This window comes from Peromyscus maniculatus, chromosome 22 (genome assembly GCF_049852395.1).
Source record: "Peromyscus maniculatus bairdii isolate BWxNUB_F1_BW_parent chromosome 22, HU_Pman_BW_mat_3.1, whole genome shotgun sequence".
NCBI classification, from domain to species: domain Eukaryota; kingdom Metazoa; phylum Chordata; class Mammalia; order Rodentia; family Cricetidae; genus Peromyscus; species Peromyscus maniculatus.
This window is the reverse complement of record NC_134873.1, coordinates 53,399,821-53,412,204: the sequence shown is the minus strand read 5'-3', so window position 1 is coordinate 53,412,204 and position 12,384 is coordinate 53,399,821. Positions and strand designations below refer to the sequence as shown.

The following is a 12,384-nucleotide window of genomic DNA, read 5'->3' as shown; positions in this document are numbered from 1 at the left end:
TGAGGTGGGTGGGATTGCTGTGACACAGAAAAATGCCTCATTGGGGACAGACTTTATTATTTCAAGAATTCAATCTCATGTTGTATTTGTTTTTATTTGCTCCTCTTGTTGCGATGCATGGATTTTCTGTCTTACCAGATAACAGAATTGTTGTACAAGAGTGGACGTTACTGCCGAGAGCCTCCAGGTAGCGTTTCTATTTAGATGACTGTAACTTACCCACACACCCATTCTTCTGTGTAATGATGGGCTAGAAGGATTACAGCAGTAAACACTCTTGATTTTGAAAGTGAAATCTGAAAACACTTAATTCTAATGATCTGTATCAATGCCTACATTTTGAGATCTCTAAGGTGTATGATTTTATTATTTTTTTAAAAGACAAAATGTGGAGCCTTTGAGGTATACAGCAGTGTTCCTTATTGCATCTGTGGAGATAGGGCTAGAAGCCAGTGAGTCTCAGTGTCTATATGACTTCAGCTTTTTGCAGGTGTGGTTAACTTTATACATAAAGTAGGAAAAAGTCTTGGATTTTTCACTTAGATATAGCTTACTATCTATTAGATATAATTCAGGCATTTAATGAAGTCAGGACTGTATAGTTTTCTATAAGAAAGTACCCTTCTTGAAAGTTCAGACCTCCTCTTCGAGGCATTAACACATGGCCCTATGAATTTTATGCTTGAATGCATAAGAAAATTACTGTTGTTACAAAACATCTTTGTTAATCTTGGTTTTTCATTGGTTAATAGGCGGGTCTCCGTGGGATTACTGTATCTGCTCATTAACAGTATTTTAACTTTCTATGCTCAGTATTTATCAATCATTTCTAATTTTCAAAATATTGTCCACAAAAAATTAGTACAGAAATATGTGAAGACATTTCTTTACACTCACTACCTGTGCTTTGGACAGGAGGGGGGTGAAGCCTTGGGCAGGGCCGCTTCTGTCACAGAGTGGTGGAGAAAATAGATTGAAGTAAGACTCTGTACTGCAAAGCTGTCACTCGGGCTGAAAATAATTAATATTCCTTTCACTCACCAGTTAGATATGTGCTCCCAAACCACATAATCTCTATGCCTCAGTGATCATTGTTGCCATTTCAGAGCCTCTCATCAGGGTGACATCTCACACCAAAATGATTTCTTATAAATTAATCTTGATAACATGACAGTCGCAGTAATTTTAGAAGAATGCTTTCTCTTGTTTTTTTCCACAGAAGCTGTTGGCTATTTTCTGTATAACTTGATTGACAGCATGCGTGACTCAGAGGTACAGGCCAAGGAGGAGCATTTGAGACAATACTTCCATCAGCTGAAGGAGATGGTACCATTTCATTTTTGCTATATAATGCCTGTCCTGCCTGACATGTATCTATTAGATTTGAAATTGCTGCTTTTAAGTACAACCAGACCACTTCTCAATGACATGCAAGAGTTAGAGACTTAAATTATGTCTGAGATAATTTCTCTTAGACAAATTTCAGTGTGGTTGTCTAAACTCAGTGTTTTCTTTACCTTTCCTTTTCCTTCTCACAGAATGTTAAAGTTCCTGAAAACATCTACAGAGGCATTCGTAATTTGCTGGATAACTACCACGTTCCTGAATTGATTAAGGTGTGTGAGTGTAAGCAACCAACTTTATTAAATGATTCATCTATATGTAGAGACTTGTTAAAATCTCATTTAAATTTAATTTGGAGGGATACAAATTTTTTTGTCCCAGTAATAACAATAAAAATAAAGCTTTTATTGATTGTTAGTAGAAACTGTTTACATATTAAAGGGAACATCTAAAACATTAATTATAATGGTTAATGCAGTATGAATAGAATTTCTGCAGAATTTTAGAAAGATAGCATTAAAATGAGGCAAGGCTTGCAAAATTTGCCTTTGACATTCACTAACATTTTTTTTCCCTGTGTTTTCTAATTCTGTACTAATTTAAATCCCAATTTTAGGATGTTAAGGTGCTGGTTGACAAAGAGAAGGTAGATTCTCGCAAAGTAAGTAGTGTTTTATTTTGTTTTTTAAACTACATCTAATAAGAATTTCAAATAATATCCCTGTAAAATCATCTTGTATACCTCTGAGTTGGTAAAACTATTCCTCATCTCAGAAAACCACAGGTCTAGGATATTAGCATAAAATCTAATCATAATCCCTGGAGTCTACTCCATCCACAGACACCAAAATTAATATCCCTTGCAGCATTTATAACAGTTAAGAAAGCCAGCTTAGAGGGGAGAATGACTAGGGTTGTATTTTCTTTTTCATAGTAAACTTTTGTTTTTCCCATGTAGACTTCCCAGCTGACCTCATCTGATTTGGAATCAACACTTGAAAACCTAAAAGCTAAAAATCAGCCTCTAGGAGACGTCCTGAAGCAGCTCCTCCTGCTGCTCTGCTCGGAAGAGGTACCATTACCAGTGCTCTCTTTCACATGTGCCCTTAGGGGGGAAGATTCTACAGAGAATTCTACCACAGGAGTAAAACGCAATATCATGTTTATGATTTTTACACTTTATTGGTATGTGTCATACTTGAGAACAGTGCAATTAAATGGAAGGTTAACTAATTTCGGCGACACCTTGAATGGCATGTTTTCGGGTTGCTGTAGTTTGTTTATGATAATCTACAAAGTGAATGATAGTAACAGCCGTGATAGGTTTATCATACATGCCAAATGTCCTTTCAAGCCATGGCTCCGGTCTCTCATATCCAGATTGTCAAGCAACTGATACATGCAGTAGTCATTTGCAAGTCAAATAGCATGAGGTTGTTAATGCAGGGATTGAAATTCCATTTTCCTGCTAGGAAAAAGCTTTCTGAGATAAAGGGTCCCTTGCCTTCTGCAGCAGGCCTGCAGCTGTACTTTGTGTTCATGGTAGGAGATCTGCAGTTGGTAGGGTAGGCTCTGCTTCACTACTATTATTCTTACGCCTGTGATTTTAGGGGGAAAATACTGTGACTAACTTTGAGATGACATCGTGGCTCTGTTACACTCTAAAACAGATTTTGTCACATTCCTTGTATACTGAACTATTCTGAGGAACTTTTCAATTATGTGTATTTCCAAATCTGGAAATTAGACTGTTAGAAAAGACTTGGGAAATATTATAATATTCTAATATTTAATTACAAACAAGAAATCTTTTAAGCCCTGCATATTTATATTACAAGAAATCTTGTAAGCCCTGGCTTACATACATATGTATGCACACACACACACACACACACACTTTGGGCAGGGTTAAGTGTGTGAAACCATTTATTTTAAAAGTTCTGTTAGCTTTTCCTAAACTCTGAATACCACAACAAAAACCATGATATTTTTTACCTTTATATTATTTTCTTCTTTTTCACTAAATTCTTTTATTTTAGAATATGCAAAAAGCCCTTGAAGTGAAAGCAAAGTATGAGTCCGACATGGTTATTGGTGGCTATGCAGCTTTAATAAATGTGTGCTGTCGAAATGATAATGCAGAAGATGCATTGAACTTGAAACAGGAATTGTAAGTACCCTGGCACTGAACAGGTCAGCCGGTGTCTGAAGTGCCCTGATGGGTTGACTGTTAGTGACTTACATCATTTTTTACAAATCTTTTGCTGTCAGTGTTTTTTTTTTTTGTTTGCTTGTTTTTGTTTTTTTAATTTTGTGCTAGAAAGTCTCTTTAGTTAATTATGTCCTTTCTTTGGGGTGTCGCTTCCGTTCAGTAAAACCTTCTAGGTCTCCAAGCCGAAGAGTGGTAATGGTGACTTCTTACCAGCCGTAATGGTTCCCTTTCTATGTCATGTACACAAAATGTTGTCGGGTCTCACGAATCTTTCACTCCTCTCCTTACTGAAAGCTTTATAATATGGAAACAAGTCCTTTTAGGTCCTTGTGTGTTTGCAGTGAAAGCCAGTGTCGTGTAGAGGGCCGTGAAGGCAAAGTGTGTCTTCATCTGTGTTTTCCTGTGCGGTGAGGCAGTGTGTTTGTGTGCTTCTGCGTTTTCACTTCTGCAGTTAACTGTGGATGGAAACATGGTTTCAATCACGTTATGTGTCAAGGCCAGTATGATAACAGTTCAGACTGTTTGATTAGCTTTTGGAAAGTAGTAAAATGAATATGACTATCCTTCCTTTAGTTAATTGACTTAATGTAACTGTGGCTTATTTTATAGTGACCGCTTAGACCCTTCTGCTGTTCTTGACACTGCCAAGTATCTAGGCCTTGTCAAAGTGTTGGCCAAGCATGGCAAGCTCCAAGGTAAGCCCCTGGACGTAGAGGGAAAACGCGATGCCAGTCCTTGCCCCTGGAATAACACGTGAATTGATATTAATGGTATATCATGTCCTACAAAGAGCTTGAACACTTTGCATACAGATTTGCATGTGAATCCGACCAGAGCTGCGTGGACAGTGTAGGCCATTAGTTTTAATGGATTGGCAAGCTTGTCATTTACATTTGCACAGCTCAGTGCCTTTTGCATTTCTGCAGCTAGTTTTTATTAGCATTGCTGTTTGGATGGAGTTTGAAGATCATGACTTATGGCACAATTTGCTTATATGCCTGCACTAATGGCTTTGTTTTCGCTTAAAGAGATCTGAAGGCTGAACATAAAACCTGCAAACATAACCTGGTAGATAAGAATCTGAACTGTGCAGTTTTGTCTTAACCCTTAATAACATTAACAAAATATATATTTTAGTTGAAAAAGCAAATTTGATTACATGGATGATTTGCATGCTCTAATTTCCTCGTTGAAAAATTGCTAAGCCTAATAATGATGATGAGTTGCACTTGATAATCCAGTCTTCCTATTGTAGGTTCTTGGTGTACCTATCAGCTTTGTATTGGAACTTTCTCCTTACATTTCCTCTCTTCAATTTTTGGAAGAGATGGAAGGGGAAATTACTTGATTTGAATATTGACATTTTTCCTAGGAAGCCTTTCTAACACAAATTAGCCTGCTTTTTAAAAAAAATCACTTTTTGTAAAGTGGTCAAAACATTTTGTCTGTAATAATTAAGAACAAACATTATAAAAATGCACTTATTCCATATCCTAAAATGTTTGTTTCTGCCTTCCTAATGAAGCTTAATGAATCTAATGTATTAACATGCAGTCTTTTGGAAAGCTTTCATTGGCTCTGCTTGGCTAATTAGTATCGACATAGCAAACAGGCCCTATCGGTATCAGACCATTAGTCTGGCTGTATATACAGTGTAAACACATCTTTATTATCTGGCCTCCTGACAAGCCATCTGCTGAAGAGACAATGGTGTGATTTAGCAGATGTTAGCTCTGAACGATAAAAGCATCCATTTAGGAGGATCTTACAGCTACAGGGCAGACCATGCAGGGCTCTGTGGTGCAGAGTGGGCACACGGTCCCTATCTGTAATTTGTAGTCAAAGTTGCAGGGAAATGATAAAACCATGCTATTGTGGATTTATAATTGTAGTCTCGTTTAGAAATGCAAGTAGTAATTAACTTGAAATCGGCATTATACACTAGAATTTACATTCCTGCCGGGCTTGAAATGCTGTTTTAATAGCAGTTTGTTTTCCCTACATGAAATTACCTAAGGGTCTTTTGTGTTACTTCATTGTAGATGCGATTAACATTCTAAAGGAGATGAAAGAGAAGGGTGTTGTCATCAAAGATGCAACAGTGTCCTTTTTCCACATCCTAAATGGCGCGGCTTTCAGAGGTGAAATTGAAACAGTCAAACAGTTGCACGAAGCCATCGTGACTCTTGGCTTAGCACAGCCGTCCACCAGCATAAGCACCCCATTGGTCACTGTGCACCTGGAAAAGTAAGTTCATTGAATTGGGGATATTGGACGTTGGAATTGCAGGAATGAACCTGATCGTTTTGGGATTATGCTCTGCAAGTACTCTGGTGACTTGGAGTCCTTGAGAGTCACTTTTTGGTGAATAAGTGCACCAGGGTAACCCTTCAGACAGCAGCAGCCTGTGGCTGTGTGTTACTTGTTAGTGGAAGTCTCTGGTGACTATTTTTTTAAGGAGAGTGTAATGGTATTACATTATATTGTATCTGTGGTTGGGTGTGGTGGCAGACACCTCTAATCCCAACACTCTGGAGGTTGAGGCTGGAGGCTTATAGCAAGTTGAGACCAGTCCGGGTTACATAGTCAGTTCTTAGGCCATCCTTAGCTACAGAGCAACACCCAAACTCCAAAACCTAAAAACAAATCAGGCACAGTGGCTCACGCCTTTAGTCACAGCACATAGGAGGCAGAGGATGGCATATTTCTGTGAATTCTGGGCCAGCCTGGCCTACACATTGAGAACCCAGTGTCTAAAGAAATAAATACATAAATATGTTTCCTCAAAGTTTGTGTTTAATAAGTGCTGGTTATTAATGAATATAAGAAGCAAGGATCCTCTGGATTTTTCTTCTTATGCCCCATGACTATTATCCAGGTCATAAACAGACCTCCCCTAGTGTTCCTGTTTGATATCCAACCACATGTACCAATGCAGTTATTCTATTGGAGAAGTGTTTCTCTTTATGGGAAAATCAATTTGGTTGGTAAGGCAAGATTTTCTGAGGCTGACCTTTTCCCTTTGCAATGCCCTTGTTGGTGCCCAGTTTAAGGCATTATTTGTAGAGTAAGTCATAAATCGGTGCTTTTTAAGGAGGGAGAATTCTCATGAGATGGATTAAGCACTCCTTTTTATTTTAGATTTTAGCTGTTTGTCATCTAGTCCCTGGATCAATGTAGTTTGTGTGTGTCTCTTGTGACTAGGAGTTCCTGATTTTCCTGTGGGCCGACTTTATAGTTTAAAACATTGTTCTCATTGTTTCTCATAATTTCTGGTAGTTTTAGTTTTATTTGGTAGTATAGTGACTGTATGTATGAATGATAGTGTTGGATTTAAAATATAAAATTGAAAATATCTCTTCTAACCAGCTTTCTATTAGGAAATGTGTATTTGTGCATTTGGATGTACGCATACCCAAAATAATTGCTTGGCCATTCAATCATAAACAGCTACCAAGTTAGATGAATGTACAAATCTTCACCTTCACGATCTCAGCATTCCATTCTTTTCAAGAAGGAGTGATTCAAACAATTGCTGTATACTGAGTTCTCACAATCACAGCCAACTGTAAATAGAAATCCTATAATTAATATGCTTCCTAGTGGAATTTTTTGATTGTTTAAAAGGCCCATCTCTGCAAATTGCATGTGGAACTCTCCACGGGGATTTGAAAGAAATGGGCCCAGCGCCCAGAAGAATGAGGCCCTCCTACACTACTGGGCAAAACCAAATAACTAACAAAGAAAACGAGGTCACGGCAGAGGAGTGTCTTACAAATGGGAGTACTTTGAAGACAGAGACGTGAAAAGTTTCCAAAAGAGGTCTGCAGATGGGGCTGGTGAACCAGGGGATGTGGACAGAGCGTGAGCTGTGCTCTCCTGGAGCAGGCTCTGTCTTTCTGGTGTTAGAACAGCAGCTGCTGGTCTCCCGTCACATTTGCTTGTCCTCGCTGTCTTCACTGTCTGGGCTGAGGAAGTGGGTGCACTGGACGCAGACACTTAGAGAAGGCAGTCCCTTCCTTCTCTTCTCTGTTTTGTAGTATCTGCTTCTCTGTCTGTGTTGTCTTCCCAGAGACAGCCTCCATGACGAGGTCTTTATGTTTGATCTGTCATACTAAAAACATGTTGACTGCCCTAGATTCATGGGAAGAGTAAAACTGAAACAAAGGAAACTTCATATTTATAAAAATAAAATAAAACAAAACCACTCCTCTAGTAGCATTTCATTAGTAAAAACTGAGATAAAATATTAACTTTGAAACTTTTATTCAATTATATTTTATCTGATAGAGATAGCTAATTAATTCAGAATCATGACAGGCACCAAGATTAACTACACAAGGCCACCCAAATGGCCACAAGTATTTGATTTGATTTAATAACATTGACTTTTCAAAATGTCACATAATTGACTCTAGCAGGTTATGAGCTCATCTGCAAAATGAGCCTTACTTATTTATTTAAACTTGGGGTAAAATTATGAAAACAGTTTCAGAACACCAATTTAAGGATCTCCATGATTTCATTTATTTTCGGCTTGTCACTGCAAAAGGCTCTAAAGGGGATATCATTTTCACATTACAGTTGTAAAGCAAGTCTTTAAGATTCTGTCGGCTTTCATTTTGAACTGACTTTTCAACATTTGGATAAAACACAGGAAATAATAGCTTATGTTACATGTATACTGTAAAATTGTTTTGTGGGTTTGGAAATAATGCATTTTGTTTATATGCATTTGACAAGGGAAAACAAGATCGTCATAGGTTTACATAATTATAAAGAGTTTGGTAAATAACCTGCTTCTATACTATCCATGTGATATTTGACATTGAACAGGAAAGAGAGCAGTTGAAAGTTTGTGTGCTTCCTATTGTTACCGTCTTTAAGCCCTTTCTTTACATGCGGTCCATTTGAATGTTCCATCAAGTATTTTCTTTTGCTGTAAATTGTGTGTATTTGATTCAACTCCTTATTGATTGGGGAGATGACAGAGGTCCTCTGTTACTAAAGCAGAAAGGACTTGTTCAAAATGAGGTAAGAGAGCTTTGAGTAGTCTTCAGATCACACTAAAGGAAACAAACTCAAAGTGTGATGCTGTTTCAGACTCCGGTCTCCTTAGATCCATTTGGTTTGTCGCATGTGGAAAGTATCCGAGGCCGCTTAACTGGATTATAATAAGTACAGATGATCAAAGCGCTCTAATTTCTGCTTTCCATTAAGGAGTTTTTCTGTGTGCTGGTTTGTGTTTTAATCTATGCACGGATATTGTTCATTTCTCTTCCCAGAACTGTTGCTAAATTAATGTTGAGTTCTTATAAATGTCCTAATTTCCTTAAGGTGAACTTGTAGAAATTTAAATTTGAAACAGTGTAGCCCAGCTACATATATGTCACATAAATGGGAGGCACACTTCTAAAATGCTGGTTATTCTGGGGTAAACACTCCCCTTCAATTTGAGCGCCTTCATTTGTACTGGATACTTTTATTAGATGTGGGAATGCTTGCCTTCCAGAGTAAAACTCTTTATATGTTGAAAGGAAATTAAGGAGGTTTGGCTCTTTTACTCCATTATTGCAATTAAGAATTTAGCATCATCAGTGCCAAAGGACAAAAAGTGTTTCATTTGCCCTAGGGGGACAGGACAGTGATAAGATGATTTTTCGTCAAGGATCATTGGGTCGTAATTAAGTTACATTCATGGCTATTGCTTTTTGAAGGATGATTGGTAAATGACAGGCTTCATGTGCTTCTTACGGACAGTGTGCAGGAAGGGTTTTTTCTCCCTCTGTCAGAAAATCCTGTTGAGCCTGATAATGTAAATGTGGCATTTTACTCTGAACAAAAGAGCAGGGAAATGAGCTATCTTGTCTAATCATTCAGTTGTTTAACACCGACTTCCAGTTTAGACTCAATTGGCTGGAAAGCACTTGACATGTGAAGTTAGGGCTGCTCCAAGCGAGCGCATGTTTGAGTAAATTTTCAAGTCAGTGACAGCTAAATTGTACCTAGGGAAATTACAAAGCCTTCAACACAGTTAATTTTTGGGGAGGATTAGTTGTAATTGCAACACCAGTCTCCTTGAAGATTTCTCATTTATAGATGATGAACGGGGGAAAAACAAAAAGGAGAACCCTTTGGCTCTTTGAAGGCGCTGCTCCTCTGGACAGAGCCGCATTTGTGAAGGCAGCGGTTCCTCCTGGACCATTTCACCCCATTCTAAACATAGTTTTTATTTCTTTTTTAAATGCTGCCCACCTCCACCTCGATCCACTTCTCTCTGGCCATTTCAGATTTGAGGGCTGTTCAATTAAGTCCTTCAGTAAATTGCTACTTCACTAATACTTTATGCATAATGTTGAAGTACTTTATTCCAATTAGAAGCTAATAGTTGTCATATTTTTTGTTGCTTAAATTATGTATCCACCTTGAATTCGAAAGTCATTTCCTACAGATGTGTGAAGAGACTAAGTCCAAAGCTACAGATGTGAATAGACAGTTGTCACAGGTCTTCTCACTGTACAAGTTCAGCGTCGTGTGGACGACATGTATGAAGGACTGTCAGTGAGGAGACTGTCTCCTGGCTGGGCTGGGCAAGTGCTTCTGTGAACGTGTGTCAGCAGGCTTGCGGCCGAGCTAGCGTGTGTTCTTCTGTCGTTGATGTAGCACACTTTGATTCCCTAAAAGACTGCAGTACTGGGCAACGTTAGCTTTGCCGTGGGAGCAAGCATCACAAGTGCTGTTCAGTTCTGTGCACTCGTGCACAGATGTAGTTTATATGCAGAGTCGTGTTCCCATAAAATTGAAACAGACTCTAAAAGGAATAGTGAATGGGCCACTGATTAATAAACGCAGTTCTTCTTTAAGTTGTCAAATTTCTTACCAGATGTGTACTCTGTTAGGAATGTGTAAGTATCCTTCAAATTTAGAATGACAGAACCATCTTTTCTCTGGTTTTGTCTTTATTTCACATGATTTGGTAACCCTGTAAGTTTGCATTAGTCAAAATACTATTTTTTAAAGTGATGGCTTTTTATTAACATGTAGTTTTAGTTGTGAGGATTATTTTATGTGATCCCTCTCTCTCTCTCTCTCTCTCTCTCTCTCTCTCTATATATATATATATATATATATATATATATATATATATATATATATTTAACAGGGTTTTTGGTATTTAAAGATAATGCAAATATATTTTTGTCTTAGAAATAATAGTGTGTCATGCAGTGGATTTGTGTGTGTGTGAGGGGGGGTGGTTGGTTTGTTTTTTTTTTTTTTGCATAGACTTTACAATTGTATACCAAACCTTAGGTACAGAATAGACTTGAAATAACAGATTCAAAAAAAACAAAAAACTTTTGAATATAGATTTAACATTAAAAGATTTTTTCCAAAGGACTATTGTTGTTTTTTTTTTAATTTATTTTATTTTATTTTACAATATCATTCAGTTCTACATATCAGCCACGGGTTCCCCTATTCTCCCCCCTCCCACCCCTTACCCTTACCCCCAGCACACCCCCCATTCCCACCTCCTCCAGGGCAAATCCTCCCCCGAGGACTGCGATCAACCTGGTAGACTCAGTCCAGGCAGGTCCAGTCCCTTCCTCCCAGACTGAGCCAAGTGTCCCTGTATAAGCTCCAGGTTTTTAACTACATTTTCAGTCATTTCTGGTCTGCCAAGTGTATGAAGAAATCAGTCATAGAATGCTTTAGGACACGGAGGCTGGAGTATGCTGGCTGGCAATGTGCTGGTCCACATTTTGTCTAGGAAGTATCTTCTTCCCTTTTTTCTTTTACTTAGTCTTTTCTTTGCTACTTAGTATTTTCATTCTACCCAACATCAGTGGTTGTTGGAGTGACTCACGCACATGACACGTGACCCTAATCAGCAAAGATTAGAACCAGCTGGGGACCTGAAGGACCCACGTGCAGTTGGTACAGCTCTCTTAGTTGAAGGTCAAAATCTGGAGTCCTACAAATGTGCGGGTTTTTCCTTTCCATCCCCTGTTCCAGGTTCTACCCGAAAAGGTCAGGATGATAGGAAGGACTTTCTGCTTTAAGTGAGACCGTCACCCACAAGGTGCATGTAGAGAGTAAAGAGAGCAAGGAGCCGATGTGTCATTTCCTCTACCTCTGCCCTCCATCCAGTCTGTAGGGAGTGTTGTAGATTGAATTTACCCTCTGGGCAGCCTTAGGGAGTGCTAACATATATGAATTATTTCCATTTTTCTGTTCTTGTCTTTTCTGTTGTTGTTCTGGGCATGGATAATCTTCAGAAGCATATATTTGGAGACTGAGGACTATTAACATGTCGCTTTGATTGACAGAGCAATTATTCATTCATTTATTGATAGTTTTGACCTAATGTAGGGGAAATACAGTTGAGACAGTGCTGTTCTGGTTTGGGAGTCGATCTGAAAAAGCAGATCTTGCCGTTTCATAAGATGGTATGTGTTAGTTTTCCTCTTGCGAGTGTGTTCATAGTTTTCCGTGAAGGGGAATTGTGGAAAGGCAATAACTGAGCCTGTGTCTGAAGCAAGGGAAAATACTGATTATATGAAGCTTTATAGCATATGTGGTAGCGTCTATAGCATTTCCTTCATATGACAGTAATCTAGCCTGCAACATCTACTTTCGGTTTTGAAATTAACCTGTAATTTAGTCTTCACCCCAATGACAAAAATTCAAATGACTCAGTGGGGTGCCAGAAGATGCACTGTAAACAGGACTTGGTGCGGGGTGCAGCCGACTCGGCTCTGGTGTGCTCCTTTCCCGCCACGGCAGCTCATCATGCGCAGTGAGCGGGCGCCTCTGTATTTTACCCT

At 38.6% G+C, this 12,384-nt stretch overlaps 1 protein-coding gene across 1 annotated transcript in view; it reads left to right on the top strand.

Moving 5' to 3' along the window:
* Nucleotides 1–12,384, top strand: part of Lrpprc (leucine rich pentatricopeptide repeat containing) — a 90,165-nt gene that overhangs the window by 39,900 nt on the left and 37,881 nt on the right. Inside the window, exons 16-23 of the mRNA XM_006986513.4 lie at nt 139–187; nt 1,220–1,326; nt 1,539–1,616; nt 1,961–2,005; nt 2,303–2,416; nt 3,384–3,514; nt 4,166–4,251; nt 5,599–5,803. Of these exons, the coding sequence (XP_006986575.1) occupies nt 139–187; nt 1,220–1,326; nt 1,539–1,616; nt 1,961–2,005; nt 2,303–2,416; nt 3,384–3,514; nt 4,166–4,251; nt 5,599–5,803 (815 nt within the window). The remainder of the gene's footprint in view (nt 1–138; nt 188–1,219; nt 1,327–1,538; nt 1,617–1,960; nt 2,006–2,302; nt 2,417–3,383; nt 3,515–4,165; nt 4,252–5,598; nt 5,804–12,384) is intronic.